Genomic DNA, 25,541 nt, shown 5'->3' with positions numbered 1-25,541 from the left:
TTATCTCAGCTAGAACAAATGTGTTTAAACTTCTGTTTGGCTACATGTGTGTGTTTGAGAGAGCTGAAAATGCTCATAGCAGTGCTAATGAGACAGAAGTGGAACCGTTGAGTCATTTCACAGGTAGGTGTGTGTGTGTGTGTGTGTGTGTGTGTGTGTATGTGTATGTGTGTGTGTGTGTGTGTGTGTCGAATGAATGGTTTCACATGTTTCTAGAGCTGTGGTTTCTCACTGCTACAGATCTAGGACTCTATTTATTACCAGTGGGATGCCTGTTTCACACTGATGAAGATGTGCCAGATCTTTATTTGAGTAAATCACACAGCATGTCATTTCTAACAGTTATGACCACGTATAAAAATACAAAGACTTTTAGAAACCACAGTCAGCTAGTGTCTCAGCTTCTCATCTGAGTTATTTCCTCATTTTCTTGGCAAATTCACTATTTAAAAAACAAATAAACAAACAAAAAAAACAATCTGTGGCTGAGAATAACTTAGTCTGCTCTGGAAATACAGGCACCCTTAAAGAGAATGGGGACAACATTAAACCTTAATTATAAAATTAGCGCAACACACAATGAGTCAATATCATCACTCAATCAGGAGAACATACTTCACTTTCCTCCAATAAAAATACTGTTAAGAAAATATCTCTTAAAAACATATATGGCTAAAATTATTTTCACACAGCGGTGAAAACTTAAAAAAAAAATCTATAAATTGCTTTGTCTTCAGGAACTTTATTATTTTTGACCAGTTCCTGTTTCCTCTGCGTATAAATGAGGTTTCACATATCGGTCATCATAGGGAAAATTTGGGATTGTAATATATGAAAAGCTAGTAGACACCATCTGCATAACAACAAGTTGTTTAGAAGCATTGCACGCTAACTTTCTGGCCATGCAACCCATCAAAGAGAGACAAGGATAAAAAGGAAAAAGCACCTGACTGTAGCCCACTGTAAAACACAGCAGTGGCTTGTGTGAAAGTTTCAGGTGACTCTGAATTCTGCAGCATCAGAATATTCTAATGTATCAGAATATGTCAGCCCAAAACATGGTTGGCTCTGCCAGGAGGTCAAAGCAACAAGATAATGACCTCCATATCAACATGCATTATTATGGAAACAAATCAATAACTTATCTCTATTGCCTAAAAAATAGTCTCTGGATTTGAAACCTATTAAAAACTGTATGCACAACTCTAAGCATATAAAAAAGCTTGAAATGTTGTACATGATTGAGTGATCCAGTTCCCTTTACATGTGTCTCCAATCTTGTTAGACATTACAGAAAGAAAAAAAAAACTCATTCTCTCCAAGAGAGGATTCAATAAATATTAATTGTGGGGGCACCAATAATTTTGAAACCAGCGTTTATCACTCATTACAGGCAGTAGTCGTTTTTGTGCATTGTCATGAAGGGTGCCATTAAATTTGGAGTTGACTATACGTATTCATATCTTTAAAAAATATATAAAAAATCTTATAAAGGCCAGCTTTACTAGATCCACTCTCCCAGAATACACTACAAATCCTCCAACCCTGTTGTGTCCACCTTGACTTTGATAAACAGTGTGTCGTCTCGTATGTAGACAGCATTTCGGGGACCTTCCAGATCAGTGTGAGAGATGAAGCGGGAGAACCCTAACGCGGCGTTGCTGTCGGCTGTGGGTCTGCGGAAGCTCTCTTTGTTGGTGTCGGGGGTGAAGCTGCAGCTGATGTGGTTGCGTGAGCCGCTCTGGTCCAGCACGGTTAGCGTGACGCTCTGGCGGAACGGCCACGGCAGCAGTGAGTCGAAGTCGCCTCTCATCACCATGACGTAGAGGGAGAGGTGTGTGCCCCGGGCGCTTCCTTCCCCATCCGGATACACACGGGCGCTCAGCTTGTAGCCGCTGCGGCCGGTGTAGAAAGGCGACGAGGTGAGAGGAGCACCGGCATCTTTTCTGCGCTGGTAGTCGTGAACCTTCCAGATGAGCTTCCCATCATACGACGTCGACTCAAGCTGGCGAAAACGTTGCTCGTTGCACTGCAGCTGCTCCACGTGGATGTCCAGGAGTCGAGTGTGGCGCTGACAAGTCTGCCCTAAAGCTCCTGAACACACACACACACACACACACACACACACACACACACACAAAGAACTGTTTTAAGGCTTGTTTCTAAGTCTGTAGGAGAGAGATAATTTCCAAAGATTTATTTCAAATTTGACAGAAAATGCTAATCACTGTGTGTTTCTATCAACTATTCCATCCATCCATTTTCTGTACTGCTTATCGTACACAGGGTCGCAGGGAGCCTGCCGCCTATCCCAGGGGACTCGGGGCTCGAGGCGGGGAACACCCAGGACAGGGTGCCAACCCATCACAGGGCACAATCACACACATGTTCACGCAGTACGGATGTCTTTGGACTGGGGGAGGAAACCGGAGTACCCGGAGGAAACCCCTGAAGCATGGGGAGAACATGCAAACTCGTGCACACAGGGCAGAGGCTGGAATCGAACCTCCAACACCAGAGGTGCAAGGCAAACGTGGTAACCAGTAAGCCTCTGTGCTCCCCCTCTATCAACTATAGTTATATCATATTTTGACATTTTAGTACAATAGCATTCGGTTTTGATCGTAGCCATGGAAAAAGCAGAATGAGTTGCAGTTATCATGTGACATTTCATTTTCACCAGCTTTGTCTAAACTTTTATTTATCGATCTTTAATTTTTATCTAACATTTTCAGTTAAAGTCTAAAATTTCACCTAAACTGTATAGGAAATATTTACGTTTTCTCTAATTACTATTCAATTACTCAATATCGGGAGGACTGATGATGATGCAGCAGGTGGTGTCGCTGCTTCGCGCTTCAGTGTCCTTGGTTCAGTCAGTCCATACAAGATATCGTGGAGGTTTTTTTTCGTCATTGTTGTGGCCAAAAATGCTTCATTTTGCTGTGGATTTTTTCAAAATTTGTGATGCAATTTTTTTGTGGGAAATGACTTGAATTGGCAAAATTGCAATTGTCTTTTGCAGTGAGGTTTATTGGCAAATGAGACCTTTAATTCAATTCAATTTGTATAGCGCTTTTAACAATGGACATTGTCTCAAAGAAGCTTTACAGAAACATACAAACACAGCATACAGATTTTAAGTGTGTGAATTTATCCCTAATGAGCAAGCCGGTGGTGACGGTGGTGAGGAAAAACTCCCCAAGATGATATGAGGAAGAAACCTTGAGAGGAACCAGACTCAGAAGGGAACCCGTCCTCATCTGGGTCACAACGGATAGTGTGACAGTAAAAGAAAGTTCATTATGGTTAAAGCTGTACTCATGTTCAACGCACGTGAATCGAAGGGGGCTTTGACTGAATGCAAATTGTGATGATGTCACATGATGCATATTGGCCCAAACCTGTAGAAACTCTCCGCATGCTCCTGAGAATATTGTGGCATTACCTTGATTTTGCATTCATTTGTGATCGTAAAATCCTGGAGGGACTGTTCAATCCTGAGCTTGGTTTAAGGTCTGTGTTGAGTTTCACATGTTCCCCTAAAACATGCCAGTAGGCAGATTGACTGTTCTAAACTGTCCCTATGTGTGAATGAGTATGTGTATAGTACCCAGAGATGCATGGGGACCCATCCAGGGTGTATTCCCGCCTCGTACCCAGTATTCCCAGGATAAAGTAGATACTAAAGGTGGATGAATGAATGAATTCAATATTTAAATAAGCACTGATGGATGGAAATCACATGACTGAAAACCAGATCAATCAGAATGCGAGTTGACGTTTTATTAAGTACCTTGCACTGGCCATTTTATCAGGTCAATTTGTAGGTAGTGCTATACACAATATATCAGCACTCCTCTACCCCGTTCATCAGCGACCACCATGTAACCATCACTAACCAGAAATAGGGCAAACTAAAACTTAATGAAGACCAAAAACACATAGAATCTGCAGACTGATTAGGTTACAAGTGCTGTCCTCACCCACGTGATCTCTGAGGCTCTGCATCATTGCCACCTGCTGTCTGAGAGAATCGAGTGAAACTCGGAGGGCACTCAGCTCCTCTTTAGCCAGCTCAGCATCTAGAACACTGCGAAGCTCCTGCAGCTCCTGTTTAACGTTGGAGACACACTCCCTCTGCTCCACCATTGACCTCTACAACACAAACACTGCAGGATCAGCTGAGCACCTGCTAATACACACCATTCTCATAGGACACACGAGACGGAACCTTGTAGAGATATACTGTACATACCAATAACGACCTTAAGAGAGGTTGTTGTTTTAAAACTATTTCTTTTACTTGTATAGTATGTCTTCTCATATTTCCTTCAATGGAAATTCTCAATTCTCAAAAACCCAAATAAAAGCAAATTGTCATCATTGAAAAAAAACAAAAAAAAAACAGTTTTCAGTCTCGGGGGACATTATAACCTTCGACCATATCCTGTTTCCTTGGAGTATAAATATGAGGTTACACACCTATAAAATTCCCTTTTATGATCATCAGGAGGAAAATCTGGGATCGTCAACAACAGCTATTTGACACAATCTCCAATTTGAGTTGGTCAGGTTCCAAAATCAGATAGTCTTAGTTTTGTTTTTTATTTCTTTTTTTAAATGTAGTACCATGCCCTGTAGCCAGGATTCACCAGCTATTGACATTTTTATAGTTTATAGTTTTATAGTATAAGGTTTATAGTTTTACAGTATAATGTTTGTTGTTTTCTGAGTAAGTGTTTCATTTCTTTATTAGATCATTTCTTTCTGAAGAATTTATTTCTAAAATGGAACCGAAACCCTATTATTAATATGCGTTTTAAATGTGGCACTGCTCTTTTTTTTCTGTTACACTCTTAGTAAGCTTATATATTGCAATACATTTCATCCACCCCTAGTCCTTAGTATAGTTAGAGCACAATAATAATGGACTAGATTATTTACAGGATACTATAAAGATTCTCAAAAATATCCAGAACTGCCAAATGCACATGTAAATATATATATATAATTTTTTATTTTTTAAAGAGAGAGCTTACAAAATGTGCTAGTGTAAAAAGTCTTTTTACCTGGATGGCAGAAAATGTATTGTCACACTTGGTCACCTCTCTGTTAAGATTGGCAACAAGCACGTTCCTCTCCTTCAGCTCCCTCTCCTGGAAGGCCAAGTCCTGCTGCAGCTGATCTACCTGAGACACAAACACACACACACACACACACACACACACACACACACACACACACACACACAGAGATGCACACGCACACACCGCCAGCTTAGCACAATATAATAAACATTAACATAAACATTATCTAAACAAATCACAGCTCCTGGACCAGCTGGTCATACTCGCCATGCTGCTATGGCTTGAAGTGAACAGAATGTTCTGTAGCTAAACATGTAGTTTCTTACATTAGCCAATTGCTACCAGGGAAACCATGGTGAATATTGTACAAAGACAAATACTTTTCCTCTGACAACGTAGAAGGGTAAACAAAGTAGTCTCTATCAATATAATTTTTATACCTGGGATGCGATATGGTCAGTGTGAGATTGTGTGATATCACTAGTTTGAATTTAATTAATTGTCATCTACGCACACATACACACAAGTCAACAAAAGCACTTCCGGTTTACCAATAAAAGCGTCCCTTGGAAAAAATGGTCAGAATGTATATTGTGTAAGTGTTGTTGTGATAATATTACTGTAATTCACAGAGGGATATTTTACATCAGTGTTTCCCAGCTGGTCAGTTTTGACCTTCTCCGTTAAAAAAATCTGATTATTTTTTAATGAATTCACAGATTCAACAGAGCACCTTTTTTAATTCATTATTTTGAATCATATTCATATGATTTTTGGCCAGATTTTGCTAGCACAGACAAAAATTGCACATTGTAAAAGAATACTTTGGTAGCGAGTTGAGATCCACAGTCTTACAAAGCATAATGTGAGGTGCTCACTGGTGACCAATTTAGTGTCATCATGACCAAAGACAGTCGATGATGAATTTAAAAAAAAATTTAAGATCTAAAAAAAAATAAAGTGCTGCTGCGACGATGCTTGTCTAAAAGCTACCAATATGACAAGAGCACAAGAGAATTATGCAAAGTTCACAGGAAAGCCACAAATATATTAGTGGCAGTAGTGAAACATGTTCAGAACATGGGATCTGAAAACAAAAAGAGCGGTTTGTTGAAATGTAGCAGCAGAGAGAATGTCTAGTTGATGTCTCAGTAAGTTCTATCATCACGGACACTACACCGAGGGGTTGTTTCGGTTTATGCTACCCTACTGCGCACAATTCCGTTTTGCACTGATTGATGACATAAGCAGCGCGTAGTAATCTTCTTCTATTGTTAGAAGAAGTATGTAGACTGCAGAAGACTGTATAATCTGACAGGAACGCAGTCTGTTAAAGAATTCAGCCAAGATTTTATAAATCATAAAATAATCATAATAATAATAAAATAAAATACTGCTCCTAATGAAACTCTGGCTTTATTTAGAATGTGCATTTGAAACATGTTGGTGGTAGCGCAACACTCAACCGTGACACGTGTAAACCTACAAAATGAAAACAGCCTCACATAAAAGACACATCTCGATTTGGTAAAGAAGTGTTTGGGTTTTGCAGAGTCTGAAACTGAATCTTATAAGTTTGAACGTGTTGGAACACTGGGCCGTGACTCAGTCATGAAGAGCAAACGTGGATCTGTTTACATTTACTTTATTTCCCTTTGGGATTGCTATTTGACTGAACTGCACACTGACATACCTGTTTAGCGAGCTTGCTGTTGCTCTCCAGTACAAGCAGCACATGGTGGCTAAATTCAGTGTATTCATGGACTTTCACTTTGCTTCTTTTATCCTAAAGGAGAGAGGAAACATACTCCTCGTCTTATGATGAAGAAACATTTAGTAATGGGAAGGTACGAGGTAATGTTAGTGCCCTTACTCGGACTATGCAGCCGTATTGCTTATAAATGCAGTCTGTCTCCACTTCCGGACACTCATCTACATGTCCTTTGAGCTATAGGAAAACAATAATGAAATTAAAATACAATGCTGAACATGTTGGAACAATTATGTGTAATTTATAGTCAAAAATGGACAGAACCTTATGCCTCTTAACAATCTCCGAGCAGTTGTTGGGACACTGAACTTCAGCTTCAGGGCACAACATCTTTTCATGGTCCTGAAATGATCCACAGAACAGGGTTAGCAGGTTCATGAGCTAGAGTTGAATCTCACTACTGAAGGCAAAACATAAAAAGGTGTCTGACTGGAAGCTGTGTAATAGGGTACGGCTTGGTGCAGTAGCGACAGAATTCTGTGCGAAAGGGACAGAGGCGTCGCTGGTGGTCTGGTAAATTCTTGCGTAACAGGATGTCGGTGCATCCTGAGTTGGAGCATTGCAGAGTCTCATACTGACAGAGTGTTAGGTGCTTCTGGGGGACAAATATAGAGACAGATAGAGAGCTGTATCGGTGTGTTATTACTCAGCGAAGTAGAGTGAAAAATGTAGGTACTTTTAACTGCTATCACTTCACTGTGTACAGTTTGGTCGCAGTTTCAATGTGAAAATCACACAGAGACGACTTACCTGCAGACTACACAGAGGCACCTTCTGTGCACAATGTGGAGCGTTGCTACAGTAAACGTCAAGATTTAGTAGTTCTCTTTTACAGCAGTTGTCTTGAAAAACCTGCAAGATTTGAAATAGTTATAACCATGCTGTAATATATATAGTCTATATATTCTGTATTAGGTGCCATCGATACTATTTTGTTTTCTGCATTATTGACATACAGCAACATAAAAAAAATGTTAATGTTACAGAGGAACATTTGTACATCGTTAAAAAAGTAATTGAGCACTCCCCAACCCCCCTCTCTCCCTTTTTTGGCCACCTGCTAATTCCCACCCATCATACATCTCTCCCCATCACATCGTTTTGAACTAATGCTCATGCTGTATCACAGGACAGTGTAACACACTTGGAGGAAAGTGCTATCTACCCTCTTCCACATACATGAGCTCATAGATGCTAATAATTGGCTAGTGTCACTATGATTGACAGCAGAGAGAGAGTATGGCATCCAATTTTGCTCTCTTGACTCCTGTCCACAGACGGCCGAGTCATCTTTGGGATTAGAACCTGATGACAGGCGAACGCTTCTCTATTTTACGCATTTTAGATGTGTCTGGAGTGATTAACAGCGCTGTGGTTGATTCCAAAAAATCTGTACAGCATCAAGAGTAGTACAATTATAATAGAATTATTATAAACACCTCCATTTAAAAGCAGATGTCAAATCTTCAGAAATAAAGCTTACTTTAAAGAAAAAAGAAACATAAATGTATTTGAAAACATGATGCGCACCCAAAATTATTCAAATACATCCTTTTGGTTTCTGTTATTTAGATATACACCGTATAGGTTCTGAGCAACTATATTACCAAGTGCTGAATAAAATATGACTTTTAATTCAAACTTTTTAAACAGTGTATTAAAACATACCTCCTCTGCCTTGATCAAAACGCCATCTAAGGGACATTTGGATGTGTCGCTGCTCTCACTGAGGAAAAAAAAAAAGTGGTTTTAGGTTTGCACCTGCCCAAAACAGACTGGATATGCTACTAGATTTGATAAATGTTACAAAATAAATCTATCTGTATTCTCAGAGAACTATTTCTACATGGATCTGTGTGTGTTTGTTGTGTTTTCCCCCCTTGTTGTACTTACATGAACATTCTAATGCACTTGGCACAGAAGATGTGGCCACAGCCCGTCTGGTGGGGGTTAAGAATGGCGCCACCGCAGGCCGGGCACATGTAGCGCTCATCAAGCTGGGACACGAAACTGAGTGTGCGATTGGCCAGGAAGGACTCCAACTCCCACGACCTCACGGGACCAGAGCTCTGTTTGGAGAGCTGGAGGCTCGAGCATTCGTTCTCCTCAGCTGCCATGTCAGGCCGGGACACTCAGGCTACAGACATGAGACTGAGTGGACACAGATAAGAATAGATAAGAAGAGATACTGCGGCACATTTTTACCCAATTCACAACCAACGTAAGAAGTACGGCATATCACATTCTACTTTATTAAGTACAAACCGCTCACTGTTTCTAAAGAACGTTGTTTTTTTTTTTAATCAGTGGCGCTTTAATTGTTTTTATTGGTGCAACAAAGTCCCACCATATTTCTTACCCTTATGTGGATTTTTATTAAACAGAACATTCTGAGAAAAAAAAATTAAGAAATCATGCAACAAAATTGTCTTTATGTAACAAAAAATTGTTTCTACAGCACCAAAAAAATGCTTCTTCTGTAGCACTACTGTAAAGAATATTTCCTACTATTTTAAAGCGTGGGATCACCGGCAACATCAGCCATACATCAGTTTTTATTTATGAGTCATGAGAACTTTTAATTCCTGAATCTTTGTCTATCACACTGACAGCATTTTTCCTAGCTTTATTAAAGTGCACCTATTATGCTTTTTCAAATATTACCTTTCATGTATTGTGTTATAGAGCTGTTTGTGAATGTAAAAAGTCTGCAAAGATTCAAAAATCAAACCGCACGACAAACAGAGTTATTGACTCCCGAAAGAAGGAAGCGATTCTGAACAGCTGAAACGAGTCGTTAGTAATTCCAGACTTACTTCCTGTACAAACCTACTTAGGTTTGTAACAAAAAGCCCCTGTCTGGTCTTCATTGACTCTGGTCTTCATTGACAGCGGGAGACCAATCACAACAGACTGGGACATGTGACCAGTCAGAGCAGAGTAAGCTCTCTGAAAGGAGGAGTTTAGAATGAATCCTTTAGAACGAATCATTTAACGAGTCTTTTTTGACACTGTGGGAAAAAAGGTAATGCTGCAGTTTAAATCATGAGCACATTAAAGTGTTTTTTTGATCTTGGATGCATGCAAATCTATTGTATGAGACGTTTAAAACCATAACAGGTGCGCTTTAAATGTCTAATCTGTGGGGTTTTTTTTTTCAGCTATTTGTCCTACACATTGTCAGTGTGCCAGCTAGGATTATAATTTAATAATAAGAGCCATTTCAATTTACTTCAAATTACACACAGCAATGCACATTTTAAACTTTAAAGCATCGACTCTGGATAGAAAAAAGTCACGTGTCATGTTCTATAGACTGATATCATGCACTCTCCGAAAAAAGGGTACCACCGAGGGTACATCGTTTGTACCTTTAGCATGTATCTTATTTATTTATTTATTATTTTCTACCTGGTGCATGTAGTGTACCTTTAAAGCTTTAATCAACAAAAAAAGGTGTGAAAAAAACTATATTACGAACTATTATAAAACCTTTTTATTTATTTATTTATTTTTTAAGTGCACTATATCTACGTTTCCAGGTGAAAGATAAATATCAAAGCTACAAAAGACAGCGGTACCAGCCTGCGACACAGAAAGGTACAGGTTAATACTTTGTTCTGAGAGTGAAGAATAACTATTTGTTTCTTATGGAGGTTTTTCATTAATATATATTGTATTATTTTTATTGGTGCACACTCACACACACACGGAGAGAGAGAGAGAGAGAGAGAGAGAGAGAGAGAGAGAGAGAGAACACAATCCCACCACCAATGTTACTAATACTGTATAAATATAAGTAATATCTTTGTGGAGGGGATGTCAATAAAGACAATTAGAACTATAATGAAGTAATAACTAGATAATATCATTATGGGGTAAGTGCTATAGAGGAGCTGATGGATGGCTGCAGAATATTGATCATAATAATCAGCCTATAAACTTGTCAAGTGAGTGTGGAGTGACAGAAAGTGATCTAGTTGTAGGAGCGAGCAGATTGTGATAGTAAGCTACAGACGGATCTCTTTCTGTAAGAAAGGAGGAAAGTGTTGAGTGCAGTTCCTCTGCGCTGCTGCTACACGGGGAATCCCCGGTGCGAGGCGGCCGCGGATACAGAAACATCCGACTGTGAAGCAAACATTGGATATTTGCTCTTCTATCATGTCGTGTCCTTCAGCACGATTACGAAATCTAACATCTGTCCTTTAGACGCACTCCTCTGTCATTTTCACGTGTTTTCCCATGTTGAACCCTTCGCTTTCGCTTTGCTCTGACCCCCGCTGGAATACGCATGAAGCGCGCGCGCGTGTGTGTATATGTGTGTGTGTGTGTGTGTGCGCGCGCTCAGGTCACATACCTCGAGCTCGGTGTCTGTCGTTCCTCTGTCTCTCTCTTTCTCTCTGTCGCTGTCTCTCCAGTGAAGTAGTAATGATCGCGACCTGAGCGTCACGAGCCAACCGGGAAGCTCCGAAATGAACGCTTTCCTCCGCGCGCGCAGAGGGAACACACGCAGTGACGTCACGGTGTCGGAGTCGGCGTGCTGCCAGCGGAAAACGCGCTAAACAGGAAGTCGGACTCGTCTCGTACTACAGTCTGTACAGGCTGAGAGCAGAACAGTGCAGCAGACTTCACCATGGGTGGTGCTATATACTGCACCGTGTAGCGTTTAAACGCTGAACGCCGTTACCTGACGTTAGATGTGGGCGTGGTCGCTCTGTCGTCATCTCTAGAGATGGAGAGAAGGGGTGTGAATATATAAAAAATATATCATTTATTCATCTACAGAAACCGTGATATCTGGATCAGGGTGGCAGTGAATCCAGACAACACTCAAACCGGATGGGATGCCAGTCTAACGCAGGGCACCATTATACCAACATTATACAATTATACCTGCGTGTTTTTGGGAGGAAACCAGAGAGCCCAGAGAAAACCAATGCCCTATAGGGCACACACAGAGGTAATTTATCTTGGTCAATCCATCCATCTGTGTAATTTTTCAGTTCTAGTGCAGCTGATTACATATCACCCCCCCTCTCCCCAAAGTTTGTCTACTTTGTCCTGCTTATCTATAAGAAACTGATATGAACGTTATTTAAAAATACTGCTTAATTACTTGTACTTGAAATGTTTAAAATACTTAATTTTTTTTTAAAGCATCTTTTATATTGCTGCAATACTGAATGAACATGCCGGCATTTTTTGTTTGACCCAGAAATATAGAGAAGATAAAAAATTGCTATCTGACTGCGCTGGTCCACAAAAACCGAATTAACATCTCATATGATCTTCATCAGACAAAAGATGTAACTGAGAAAACAAAAGACTCCCCAAGCACAGACGAGCACATAGATTTAGTGTGGACACTTCTGCTTTAATGCCTGAAATGCAGAGAAAGTAGACATTGTGTCTGTCAAGTGTTACAGGGAAAAAGATTCTTAATCCTCTAGGAAGGTGGTTCCTACTTAATCAATAAGTGCTATAAATAATTTTGACATTCCAAGAGGTAACTGTGTAAAAAGGGACAACATTTACACTTAGATTTACATTAAAGAAACTATAAAGTTGATACATGAAAATCAGACTAAAATCAGACCACAGAGCATACATGAGAGAAAATACAACACAAAAGGATTCAAATACATAGACAGCAGTGAACTTACATAGTGACATGCAGGAACAACACAAACCCAGCATCTCCACAGACTGAATCAACAAACCAAAGCAGAAGTACAGCAAAACACTTATGATTATGAAATGAAGAACAAGTATCCATTGAACAGGCAAATAAACATATCAACAACACCTATATTTATTACTCGTTAGTAGCCTGTTTTACTGGTGAAACCTCAATAACTCCAAAATAAGTAGCTCTATAAATAATATCTACTTGACTCTAATGACTGATCTAATTTTAATAGAAATTAGGTCCATAAAAGTGTAAATGTATTACCAAAATATTAATGTTCATACTTTTTTTTTTTTTTTTTTTTTACCAAAGGGATACTTTAAGTTTTAGACCACTTGATGTCAGCTATTTTTAGTGTTCATAATCAACAAGGTCAAAATTCATGGTCTTTAATGCAATGAAAATCTCTCAATGAAAATCAATTGGCCATTCTTTATCATATCATGAACTGTGTACCACAGTAGTCTGTGGAGAATTTCAAGACTTGTGACAATATTTAAAATCGGAAATGCCCATTTCAAAACAAACACAATGTTCTCTTAAACCTTAAGAGCACTTTCATGGTGAAAGATATGGACAATAGGCATTAATCTGTCTGTAGTCCTTAGCACCAAGTATAAAAATAAATCATATTTATATACACACACATGACAAGAGAGTCACAAAAACTGTGCACTGAACACTTACATCAGGAAAAGGAAATACAGCAGGACTTGATAAGCCCTTTTATAATAAACTTAAAAAAACAAACACTTCTTGTCACTTTCTGACTGCAAGCAAGTACCAGTCACTACAGAATCAAAAGTCCAAGGGTGAAGTTGGACGTAACTCAGTTCCTCCTGCCTGGGTAGATTTGAGCCAAAAGTCCGGGACGCGGGAACAACTCGGTGTGTTTCAGGCTGGATAAGTGTATTGTTCTGTGTTGTGAGCGGGTTAGGGTTAGAGGAGGAGGTGGATCAGGTCCAGCTCCACCTCCTGGACTTTTGGTTATTGCAGCACTCACTGCAAGACAAATTTCTAGAACACAGCATTGTCTTTTGCCACTTGTATGAACTCATAAGAGCATCATGTTATGATAAAACATTTTAAAAAGGGTCGGTTACACAATATTTAAATAAACATGATTTACACACATCGGTCAAAGGCTAACATTACACACATGCAGAGTGGTGACAAATTAAAGGGGGAAAAAAAACAGTGGATCTTTAATGCTGTAAGGGTTTTTTTGTGGCATGGTTAAGGTCCATTTATCCCCTTAGAGGAAAGAGTTGCTACAAATCAGTACAAAATTCTTTTCAGATCATTTTTATGCTATGACAAAACATTTCTATCCTTATGGGAGTGGTCTCTTCCAGGATGACTCCACCCCAATCCACAAGGCAAAAAGGCTCAACGACGGTTTGATTAGTGTGTATAGAATGTAAATTTATGGCCTTCACAGTCACCGGATCTCAACCCAAGTGAAAACCTACAGGAGATTTTGGAGCACCATGTTTAACAGTGCTCTCCACCACCATCACCAAAACACCAAATCACTCTGGCACCGTTCCAGAGCTGTGGAGAATCTATGGCAAGAAACAATGAAGCTGTTCTGGCACATTGTAATGGCTCAACACTTTACTAACGCACCTTATGATCTAGGTTTTTGTCTTTTGAACTGTTTCTTGTGGGTACATGATCAATACTGCCCTCTAATGACTATACCAAAACGTTGATAGAAAACAATACCACAAATTCAACAACGAAAGAATTTGTGAGTGCTTCTTTCTCTTTCTCACCCTCAGTTCTGGGTGCTGCTGCTCATGCTCAATGCAGAGAGGAAGATGGGCTTTCAGATGGAATGCCCACTAGTGTGGGGGGCTGTGGGCCCATGCCGGTGTTGGTGGGTGCAGCAGGGCGGGGATTGAGGCGTGGGGGTAGTGGGTTGGAAGGCCGAATGAGGGGTGGTGGCTGGTTTAGAGCTGATCGAGGCTGCAGGAAACGGGCCTGCTGCTGGAGGGGTGGAGGCTGACGGTGCAGTGCAGGAGTGGCTGGCAGAGAGGGCCGTAATAAAGGCGGAGGCTGATTCAAGGACGTGCTGCCACTTGCTGCTGCCATGGCCAATGATGCTACAGCTATGGGAGAGGGTCCAGAGGCAGGTGTCACCTGACCCTGTAAGTGACAAGGCCATATTATTACTTATCTTCTAGATATGAAACACACTAAAATCAACATATTAATCAGCATATAATCATCATGTACAAAAAAATACAAACTGGCATATCCGTGTATATTTTACTATGTGAACATTAATGTACCTCTTCCTCCTCTTCATCTGTGCTCTTTCCTGAAGGCAGGTTGGAGCTGTTTTTTCCGTCCTCCCCAGCGGTTGTGCTGTCTCCGTTGGGGGCACGAGTTCCCTGCTCGGCTTCCCACTCCTGCAGCACATCCTCCAGGTTAAAACGCCGCCGATAGTTCACAAAGAAGTTCTTAACTTGCCCCACTGTTTTATTACCAATAACATCGGCGATGGCCTGGAAGTCTTTGCCATACTTGCGAACTCCTGAATGAAAACGTTTAAAAGAATGAAAATCAAGGTTATGTACTTAAAGATGATTTAAAAGGTAAATGTGATCAGGAACCACCTTGAACGGCAAGCAGCTGCTCATCTGTTGTCCAGCGGGCATTGACTTTTTGGTTGGACTAAAAGAAAAAAAAAGAAAGGATACACAACATTTACTACACTCTTAGAAAAAGGATTCATCAAAGGGCTCTTTGTATAGTTAAAGGTTCCTAGTTTCCTAAAAAATAACCCTAATTTGTAATTCTTTCTGACGTGGAAATGCTTTGTTGTTAGACAATAGTTCCCCACAGTGACAAATGAAGAACCCTTTAAGGGTTCTAGCTTCGAATGTTTTTCAAAGAAATGGCAGCAACCTACAAGGTTACTCGTCAAAGCATCTTACACTGCTTTCAACATTTCAGGAAATTAAACAGTATTTTCTGTCAGTTCTTTGCAATAACCTAGCATAAAAAGACCAACCATTAAAAATAATTTTGCTAAAATTGACAAAAACCATCAAGTAAATATTCGAGATTAAAGAGGACCTATTATGTTGCTTTTTACAAGATGTAATACAAGTCTCAGGTGTCCCCAGAATGTGTCTGTGAAGTTTCAGCTTAAAATACCCCACGGATCATTTATTATACCATGCTATAAATGCCCCTTTTTGGGTGGAAGCAAAAGCACGCCGTTTTTGTGTGCATCTCTTTAAATGCAAATGAGCTCTGCTCCCTGCCCCCTTTCTGGAAGAGGGCTGTGCCTTTACAGCTTGTGCTTCGGATACTATGGCAACAACAAAGGCAGGCCAAAGTACACTTTATTCAGAGAGCAGCCACTGAAGACCAGAGGTGGGTTTTTTGTTACAAACCTACATAAGTTTGTGCAGGAAGTAAGTCTGGAATTACTGACTGCTCCTTTCAGTTGTTCAAGTATAAGTTCTTTCTTTGGGGAGACAATAAAGCCACTTTGATTTTTAAAACTTTGCAGATGTTTTACATTCACAAACAGCTCTATAGCACAATACATGATGGGTAATATCTGGAAAAAGCATAATAGGTGCACTTTAAATGACTCATTCATATACTAAAAAACCCTTCCAGCAGTTGTTACTGGGGCACAAAATATGTTAATATAAAAAGCAAGTTTTTTTCCCCCTGGGCATTCCTCAGAGATGCTCTAGTTTGACACATCTCTTGCACCTTTCAGTTCAAATACTCCCAGAGCAGCTTGATTGTGTTCGAGTTCGGTCATTAGGCAGTGCTGTGTGTATTCCATTAAAGCATTGCATTCAAGCGTTCCTCCCCACTTTCATTTTAAATTTCCTTTAGTCTTTTTTCCACTCTGTCATGTATAAATATTGTACAATTTCATCAGTCACAGTGTATTTTCAAAGAGCTTTTTAAGTGCAAAGAATAGCAAATGGAAAAACATTTCCAGGTTTAGAAATATAATAAGTAAAAAAAACATGACACTTTAGAGTGAACAGATACAAACTGTCATTTTGATTTACCTCAGGCAGCCGGTACTCATCAATGCCAGATTCAATCCTCTGTTTCAGAGCGCTGTTCAGCTGCTTGGCATTTTGGACCTAATAGATGAAGAAAATGAATATAGAACAGTTTGTATACTTGATGCCAAAAAGACAGGAAAACCATTTTATTACATTTCTCACTGGTGGAAACTGGTGGAGGAGATGTATTCCTGGGGTAATAATTATTCTAGGACATTCTCTACAAAGCAAATCCATGCACAAATCCAGGATCAGACTTTAAATGTTCAAGAATATTCATTCTGTCAAATAAATCTTTGGTGCAAACTCTTTTTTCCCCCCTCCCTCTCCCAACCCAGTTACCTGTCTTTTAAGGGAGACAAGCTCCATGTCGAGCTGTCGGAGGACAGTGTTAGCAGCGGTGGAGCTGCAGGACACAGCCACCACGTCCTCCTGCGTGAGGTACATGCCTTTGGGTGGACGGCATTTGGAGCGCTGTGAGTGGTGCCGATGCTGCAGGGTCTGGTGGTCTCGCCGGCCCATGATGATCTTAGAGCTCATTATCTGTGGCTCAACATGGCTCTGAAGTACAACACGCAGAGTGCAGCTTAAGCACCAAAACACTCTAAACACGCAAAGCACTAAATGTAATGTAGCGTTTCAATAATTAAAGGATAATTATTGCTATATCACAAAAACAACATATGCATCAGGCCAACCACAGATATTCTGAGGATTAGAGTTCATGATAATGCTTTACCTCTTTCTTCGTCTCTTTAGTAGGGTCATAATCACTGTCATTTGCCTCAATAGGATTAGCTTCCTCCATTTCTTCATCACTAGACAATAAAAAAAATAAGTAAGCAATGGAATGGCTTATGACCGAGAACTTCATGTTTCAGTTTTAACCAGATAAACAGTCAATAGGTGCACCTTTCATCTTGATTACTTCGGGTTGCCAGCTTTCTTGCTTGTCTGTCCATCAAGCTTGTCCTTGATCTGGTCTTTTTCCATGAATAGTAGTACTTCACAAGACTTGATATGGATTTGTCTGGCAACTATGATAATGAATGGAAAAAAAAAAAGTTAAAACATGTAATGAAAATTTTGTGAAAATTAACACACAAAGAGAAGTAGTAGTATGCATGCTTATGATGTAATGTGATCTACAGTGACCACGTGATTATCGTCTTGTGACTCACCATCTGCTGGATCCTGTGAAAGCTCTTGCCATGGAAGCTGAAGGCTTGCTCAAACAGCACTTTGTCCTCCACCGTCCAGTCATCTGGGAAGGGGGTGAAGTTGGGCAGGTCTGCCATGGACTTCTCAATGTTGTGCTTGTGCCAGAAGAGCATGCCAAGAGCCTGTTGGACACACAGCTGCGTCATGCTTTTCCTAGGGACTGATTTACGAGTGCTGGCTCATCAACCATAAATGAATATGATTATATAAATAAAGCTGCTGATCATCTATCAGTATGGACTGAGCACAGTTTGGATCACTGTAACAGGGCTCCACATGGCGACTAAAATGGTCGCCAATGCGACTAACTTTTTAATTTTGCGACCATGTTTTTTCTGCCGGTCGCCAGTGGCCACCGTTACCCACAAACAAAATTTAAAAACAAATGAAATAGAAATGACCATACATCTTGTTGTGTTAGGCTACTGAACTCTCATCTCCTCTTGCGCCTGCGTCTACCTGCCCTATCGCGTGCACTCCTGTATGGTTTCCAATAAATAATCTCTGCACTCTTGTCCTGCAGTGGTTGAAGCATCGGCTGTATAGATGAACAGAAACAGGTTTAACATCAAGTTTATCGGGTTAAAAAGTTGGAAGTGTTAACTTTATTAAAGGTGTTTAATTTAGTTTGATGTGGTTTAGTTCGTTGGAATTTGAATTTATACGTTAAATGTAGGCTAGCTAACTGTGTAGTTAACTAATGTTAGCCAGCTGACAAGAAAACGAAATGCGCAAACGAAAAATATCAGACTTTTTCCTCATTCCCTGCCCGTCCAAACCCTGCCTCCTCTACATCGGATGCCGACGATGTTGAGACCAACTCGACCAGTGAAAGTTCTCAAGTGACATTTGCGTCATCCCAGCTCGTTTCAATCGGTGTGCAATCTTTTACATTTGATGACAGCCAAGCGCAGCGAGTCGAGTCTTCTTCTCCCGTCCCTGCGGCTCTCATCCTGACAAGACAGTTTAAATCAGCTTGGCTACAAGAGCCTGGTTATGTTATGACAATGGGAAAATGTACTGCACCTTTTGTGCTAAAGCAGGACAAGATATTGCTGGTAACACGTAGTTCATTACCAGTTCGAGTCATTTTAAAAAAGAAACCGTGAAGAAGCATAGTGACAGTAAAAAAACATAAGAACGCCAGGGATTGTGTCATTGATGGTCTGCCCCACATGCCACCCCAACCGTGAAAGCAGTGCAACGTGCTAGTGATAAAGTCGCAGAAAAAGAGATGAGGGAATGGAAAATAAAATTCAATGCAGCCTACATGACTCTGAGCCTGAATAAGCAGGAAACAACTAATTGTACATAGTTGAATAAAAAAGTGAAAAAAGAAACAAATGTCTGGACATTTAAGTATTTACGGTAATATGATTCAATATGATATACTGAACATTACACATATTGTGTATGTAAACAATACATAGTGTAAACCATGGGAAGCAGAGTAAACAAATGCGGACAGTAGAGAGGGGAAAGAAAAGGCAGTGTGAGGTAGCCGTTTAACAATAATATCATCATATGTCATATGACATCACTATATTTTGGCTCCTGAAAATTTGATTTGGCACCTAAATATTTTGGATTTAGCAGCCAATGGCTCCTAGATTTTTATTTTTGCTTGGAGCCCTGTGTAAAATGTACAGTGTTCTTGTCCTGTCCTCATGAAAAAATCCAGACCATTTAATGATTATTTTCTTATTTGATCCCCTAATTTATCCCCGAATCTATGTGTAGTTTCCTTTAAATTTTTGAACAACCACCTCAGTGGCCTTTTAAGGGAGATGGGGGGAAAGACACAGAAATATGCACCGTGTACCAGGAAAGTCTCAACTACAGAAAAAAACAAGTGAGTCTGTTTATTCCTCAACATTAGAGATCGGCTGATTGCTCGGTTTTACCGATTAATTAGCACCGCTAACTGATTGCTGGAGCTATCGGTTATCTGCAAAAATCCACACCGATAGTTTTTTCCTGGGTACGTCCATTGCAGGAGCAGCTGAGAACGGTCCATGTTCATTGTACAGAGGTGAAATAAAAACCATCACTGACAAAGTGATACAATAAAGACAATTTTTCACAGCCTTCTTTGCTCATATTTACCAAGGGTGCCAATATTAGTGGACAGCACTGTACATATTTGGAGTGTTACGTTTTGGTTCAGTTTGGATGTATATCTTTCATTTATTTTTATATTTTTAAGAATTAATATATATTAATATAACATATACAGTATCTCACAAAAGTGAGTACACCCCTCACATTTTTGTAAATATTTGATTATATCTTTTCATGTGACAGCACTGAAGAAATGACACTTTGCTACAATGTAAAGTAGTGAGTGTACAGCTTGTATAACAGTGTAAATTTGCTGTCCCCTCAAAATAACTCAACACACAGCCATTAATGTCTAAACCGCTGGCAACAAAAGTGAGTACACCCCTAAGTGAAAATGTCCATATTGGGCCCAATTAGCCATTTTCCCTCCCCGGTGTCATGTGACTTGTTAGTGTTACAAGGTCTCAGGTGTGAAAGGGGAGCAGGTGTTTTAAATTTGGTGTCATCGCTCTCACACTCCCTCATACTGGTCACTGGAAGTTCAACATGGCACCTCATGGCAAAGAACTCTCTGAGGATCTGAAAAAAAAGAATTGTTGCTCTACATAAAGATGGTCTAGGCTATAAGAAGCTTGCCAAGACCCTGACACTGAGCTGCAGCACGGTGGCCAAGACCATACAGCGGTTTAACAGGACAGGTTCCACTGTGTGTTGGAGGGGTGGGGGGTCAGCCTGTCAGTGCTCAGACCATACGCCACACACTGCATCAAATTGGTCTGCATGGCTGTCGTCCCAGAAGGAAGCCTCTTCTAAAGATGACGCACAAGAAAGCCCACAAACAGTTTGCTGAAAACAAGCAGACTAATAACATGGATTACTGGAACCATGTCCTGTGGTCTGATGAGACCAAAATAAACTTATTTGGCTCAGATGGTGTCAAGTGTGTGTGGCGGCAACCAGGTGAGGAGTACAAAGACAAGTGTGTCTTGCCTACAATCAAGCATGGTGGTGGGAGTGTCATGGTCTGGGGCTGCATGAGTGCTGCCGGCACTGGGGAGCTACAGTTCATTGAGGGAACCATGAATGCCAACATGTACTGTGCCATACTGAAGCAGAGCATGATCACCTCCCTTCGGAGACTGGGCCGCAGGGCAGTATTCCAGCATGATAACGACCCCAAATACACCTCCAAGATGACCACTGCCTTGCTAAAGAAGCTGAGGGTGAAGATGATGGACTGGCCAAGCATGTCTCCAGGCCTAAACCCTATTGAGCATCTGTGGGGCATCCTCAAATGGAAGGTGGAGGAGCACAAGATCTCTAACATCCACCAGCTCCGTGATGTCGTCATGGAGGAGTGGAAGAGGACTCCAGTGGCAACCTGTGAAGCTCTGGTGAACTCCATGCCCAAGAGGGTTAAGGCAGTGCTGGAAAATAATGGTGGCCACACAAAATATTGACACTTTGGGCCCAATTTGGACATTTTCACTTAGGGGTGTACTCACTTTTGTTGCCAGCGGTTTAGACATTAATGGCTGTGTGTTGAGTTATTTTGAGGGGACAGCAAATTTACACTGTTATACAAGCTGTACTCTCACTACTTTACATTGTAGCAAAGTATCATTTCTTCGGTGTTCTCACATGAAAAGATATAATCAAATATTTACAAAAATGTGAGGGGTGTACTCATTTTTGTGAGATACTGTAATTGTTTTACTTTAAAAAACACAGTACGTTTTTATGGTACAGTCAGTACTGTTTACTTTTGTAATAACATTCATCAGTATTTAAATTTGAGTGTTGTATTTTTATTCGATACCAATTTGAATAATTAACAGTTGATTAATCGGATATCAGCAGGTAATACCCCAACTTAGTTATCGGTAACGTTAAAATCCACTATCGGTCGACCTCTACTCAACACTGCCGGAACTACCGGGTTGTCAAAGCCAAATTCAGAAAAACAAAATAAACTCTCAGAAAATTAGTAAAAGGAAACGTTTAGTATGTATAACCCACGAATATGCATCCCACTACTAAAACTTAACATTTAGAAGACGTGACTTTGATTAGCTCTCACTAGTGTAGCATTAACCAGATATGTTTTGACAGCATGAGAAGGAAATAAGCCCATACCCCCTAGAAAAGATAATACCACAGTACAAAACTCCAACTTTTTTTTTTTTTTAATTACAAATAAAATGCACTAGTAAAGGAGCCTTAAGTTTCAAGTCCCCATGAAATCAAAATGGACATTTTATGGCTATTAGTATGAACATTTCAGCCTTAAGGTAATCTATAAGCTAGTCTGCTCTTAGACAACAATATAATTTGCATGTAGAAGATATGTGCATTCAAAATTTACAGTCTCCCTCTACCACAAAACAGATCAACAATTTTCATGACATCATTCTGCACTTCAACTTCTAATCAGATTTTCTGTCCAAGCAAATACGCTCTAGAATCTGAAGTGTCTCGCCCCCGATTAAAATCCATGGTGCCACCCGTCAAGCACAGCTTAGCCCAGGCTGTGAAGTAAGCTAAACGCTACTGGCTATCTAAAAAAAAGTGGGAGGAGCCACTCGATATGTCCCACCATGTCTTATCTGCTTCAGTGGAAATTACCTCAACACATTGAATAACGCTCTGGGTCTTTCAAGACGACTTTAAAATTACTTTTGTTTAAAGTCAGAAATGCACAAAATTACAAAATAATAATACAGCGTAAAATAATTTTTAGCTACATCTTCATGAAATTCACTGCCGTTGCTCTTCAACGAACATTCACTGTATCATGAAAACTAGAAAATGTGCTATGCATAAGAGAAGCTGTGTTTTTGTAACCTATGGGTCTTGAATCTATATTAGTATAGTAATAATAATAATAAAACATACTAATTATAAAACTATGTTCATAAACGTCATACATTTTCAAGGGGGCATTAAAACGTAATACTTTAAATAAAAACAATACAATATCTACCTGCTCCACATTATAGCCATGTTTTTCCTTTGCAATGGCAATGTATTCATCCACTGTGGACGAAACACAAGTATATAAGCGTCAGTACAATCTGTCAGATATTCAGAATACCGTTTATATGATAATTATGACATTATTATGCTTGTGCTTACATTTAGTGTCGACTATAGTATGATATGGAGACCACACCAACATGCCTCCGGTGTCTTTATCACTGTATTTGGTAGAACCTGGCAAAATGTGAAATAATACAGTTAACGCACTGCTTGTGATAATTATTTTAACATGTCCTTGTTAAATAATAACCATGTCTGAGGTGTACCATAATCCTGTAAGCAGAAAATACAGACTTTATAATAAAATAGGCATTAAGTACGATAAATTAAACTGTAGACTGTTAAAGGCTTTGGCGCAATAACGTGTGTTGGTGTAGTTTAGCATGACTTCACCTTGTAGAAACACACAACTACCAAACTACATCGAAAACTAATAACTTATAAAATAACAAATTTGTTGTTATTTTTTATGTCATTCTGCTATAACACCGTTTTAATTATATTCGATACACTTCGCAAGCTAGCAACTTGCTAGCTAAGAACGCTGGCTTACGCGCAAAATTACTTATTTTATTTATGCATTTTTTGCGCGAACAATACTGTTAATATTGTTCTTCTCCCAAACATTCAACTGGAAATAACTCTCAACTAAATAACAAACAAACAGTTACTCTCAAATATGAACCGTGTTAGCTTTTAGTGCGCCAACTATACACCGAGGCTACCACACTTCGGCTAACTACCTATCAGCTACAAACATACTATTCTAAATAGTACGCAAGGCTTGTAGGCTCTGTGCAGTTACCAATGGCAACAGATGCTGCCGCACTAGCCTAGCATACTATTTAGTGTGGTAGTATGCTACTTCAGACATAGCCGAATAGTCCCGATGAAACCGGCGACCCTACCGTACCTGGATCATATTCAGGAATATTGGCTTGATAATCGGATCCCACACGCATTCCAACATCTGCAGGGCAAAAACATTCTGTATTTATCACCCAGCCGGGATCTTTTATCAATCAATAAAATCTTAACACTGAAAATCCAAACGCAAAGCTGTGTGTGTTCGAGGCTATACCGTGCTCGTCGTCGCTGCCACTCTCATCAGAAAAATGGCCATTCGAAGCGTTTGAGGGGCTTTTCGTGCCGTTGGACCGACCTTTCCCTAGGTACTCCGACCCTTTATCCATCATCCCAGGCATGATAATGATATTTATTAATTTTTCTGTATAAAATTGTAAAAAATAAATAAATAAATGTGCATTCAATGCACGCTTCTGTTTTTTTGCAGCTAGCCTGTCCCTTGCAATAACTCCCCTGCGCAGCTTGAGCCACAGCGCTTCTGATTGGTATTCCTCCGCCACAATATTAGACACTACAATGTACAGTATATAATAACAAACTGCTTTGTTTTAATTTTATGTTTTGAAGTAAGGTCTTTATTTCTTAAAGATTAAATGTCCTCATTCAACAGAGTATATGGTTCTCGCTCGCGAACTATCTTCTTTGGCGGAAGGACTTGTTATGCATGTAAAACGGCGCCTGCGTCAGAGATGTTTATAAATACGTTAATACAGATGCAAATAAGTAGAAATAAAACACGAATAATTCAGGTTAATGAGTGTATTAGGATTTCTTATGTGGGGAAAGAAAAGTAACTCATTTGTAATAAAAATAGATAAAGTGTATGTAATAGCCTGACCTGAATCATTATAGAATTATTCACAATAGAATAATTATTGTCACAATCGAATTATTAATCTAATATAGGCTATTGGTTTTCTTATTGCTCCTTCATTTAATTATGATTTTATAAGGTCAAAGTTGGGAAGGTTTCAAACCGTGAACATAAACTCTATATAGTATTGACGTCCAGCAGATGGCGCCACAACACTGACACACAAAATATAAATTTTAGCCCTGTAAAGTGTTTTTTGATTGTTTGTTTGTTGAAAATGGTTATTGTATGTGCAGTAACCCATGACGATAATACCACATTGAAATATATTTGAATTAGAGTTCTATGTTTTAACATAATAACATTTTATTATTCTAAAAGTAACATAATTCTAGGGTTAGCATGTTCGCTTCACACCTCCAGGGTTGGGGGTTTGCTTTCCACCACGTCCCTTTGTGTGTGGAGTTTGCATGTTCTCCTTGTGTTGTGGGGTTTTCCTCCGGGTACTCCGGTTTCCTCCCCCAGTCCAAAGACATGCATGGTAGGCTGATTGGCATGTTTGTACACTACATGTTTGTCTGTAGTGTATAAGAATGGGTGTGTGAATGTGTATGTGATTGTGCCCTGTGATGGATTGGCACCCTGTCCAGGGTGTACCCCGCCTTGTGACCGATGCTCCCTGGGATAGGCTCCAGGTTCCCCAAGACCCAGAAGAATAAGCAGTATTGAAGATGAATGGATGGATGGATGGATGGATGGATGGAACATAATTCTATATTTTCTATATGGTTGTACTGTATGTTAAAATAATGCAAATACAACACAATGTATTTCTATATTAAATTCAAATAAACTTGATGCAAGGTTACTTTTTAAAAACAATTTGTAAGATATAACAGATATAACACAATGTTATTTTATTAGTTACATTTCCCTT

The 25,541-nt window shown here is 39.7% G+C and overlaps 2 protein-coding genes across 3 annotated transcripts; both read right to left on the bottom strand.

The window, feature by feature from the left end:
* Positions 1–41: 41 nt before the first annotated feature.
* Positions 42–12,042, bottom strand: traf5 (Tnf receptor-associated factor 5). Its single transcript, XM_053634037.1, has 11 exons — positions 11,219–12,042; positions 8,755–9,012; positions 8,530–8,587; positions 7,612–7,713; positions 7,292–7,456; positions 7,126–7,203; positions 6,964–7,038; positions 6,784–6,876; positions 5,073–5,192; positions 3,987–4,158; positions 42–2,094 (listed from the first exon to the last, which is right to left on the bottom strand). The coding sequence occupies exons 2-11, from the start codon at positions 8,976–8,978 to the stop codon at positions 1,529–1,531; spliced, it is 1,653 nt and encodes a 550-aa protein (XP_053490012.1). The 5' UTR covers positions 8,979–9,012; positions 11,219–12,042; the 3' UTR covers positions 42–1,528.
* A 39-nt stretch (positions 12,043–12,081) lies between these two features.
* Positions 12,082–24,260, bottom strand: rcor3 (REST corepressor 3). Of its 2 annotated transcripts, none has more exons than XM_053634038.1 (12): positions 24,005–24,260; positions 23,837–23,893; positions 23,020–23,097; positions 22,868–22,920; positions 17,784–17,945; positions 17,515–17,639; positions 17,342–17,420; positions 16,945–17,163; positions 16,603–16,680; positions 15,175–15,232; positions 14,848–15,092; positions 12,082–14,701 (listed from the first exon to the last, which is right to left on the bottom strand). In XM_053634038.1, the coding sequence occupies exons 1-12, from the start codon at positions 24,126–24,128 to the stop codon at positions 14,357–14,359; spliced, it is 1,623 nt and encodes a 540-aa protein (XP_053490013.1). In that variant the 5' UTR covers positions 24,129–24,260; the 3' UTR covers positions 12,082–14,356. The 2 variants fall into 2 exon arrangements, with proteins under 2 accessions (XP_053490013.1, XP_053490014.1); XM_053634039.1 differs by lacking the exons at positions 23,837–23,893; positions 24,005–24,260 and adding exons at positions 18,230–18,361; positions 18,575–18,776 and having other exon boundaries at positions 12,083–14,701; positions 23,020–23,069.
* Between the last annotated feature and the right edge of the window lie 1,281 nt (positions 24,261–25,541).

This window comes from Ictalurus furcatus, chromosome 10 (genome assembly GCF_023375685.1).
Source record: "Ictalurus furcatus strain D&B chromosome 10, Billie_1.0, whole genome shotgun sequence".
NCBI classification, from domain to species: domain Eukaryota; kingdom Metazoa; phylum Chordata; class Actinopteri; order Siluriformes; family Ictaluridae; genus Ictalurus; species Ictalurus furcatus.
This window is presented reverse-complemented; position numbering and strand designations above follow the sequence as displayed.

What these genes read in the sequence shown, in the direction of transcription:
- traf5 (XM_053634037.1), bottom strand. Translation starts at nt 8,978, where the DNA reads ATGGCAGCTGAGGAGAACGAATGCTCGAGCCTCCAGCTCTCCAAACAG. An exon ending in AATACGGCTGCATAGTCCGA is followed by an intron (nt 6,877 to 6,963) that starts GTAAGGGCACTA and finishes TCTCTCCTTTAG; the next exon opens with GATAAAAGAAGCAAAGTGAA. An exon ending in GAGCCTCAGAGATCACGTGG is followed by an intron (nt 2,095 to 3,986) that starts GTGAGGACAGCA and finishes GTGTGTGTTCAG; the next exon opens with GAGCTTTAGGGCAGACTTGT.
- rcor3 (XM_053634038.1), bottom strand. Translation starts at nt 24,128, where the DNA reads ATGCCTGGGATGATGGATAAAGGGTCGGAGTACCTAGGGAAAGGTCGG. An exon ending in TACTATAGTCGACACTAAAT is followed by an intron (nt 22,921 to 23,019) that starts GTAAGCACAAGC and finishes TTTCGTCCACAG; the next exon opens with TGGATGAATACATTGCCATT. An exon ending in TTGTCTCCCTTAAAAGACAG is followed by an intron (nt 16,681 to 16,944) that starts GTAACTGGGTTG and finishes TTCATCTATTAG; the next exon opens with GTCCAAAATGCCAAGCAGCT.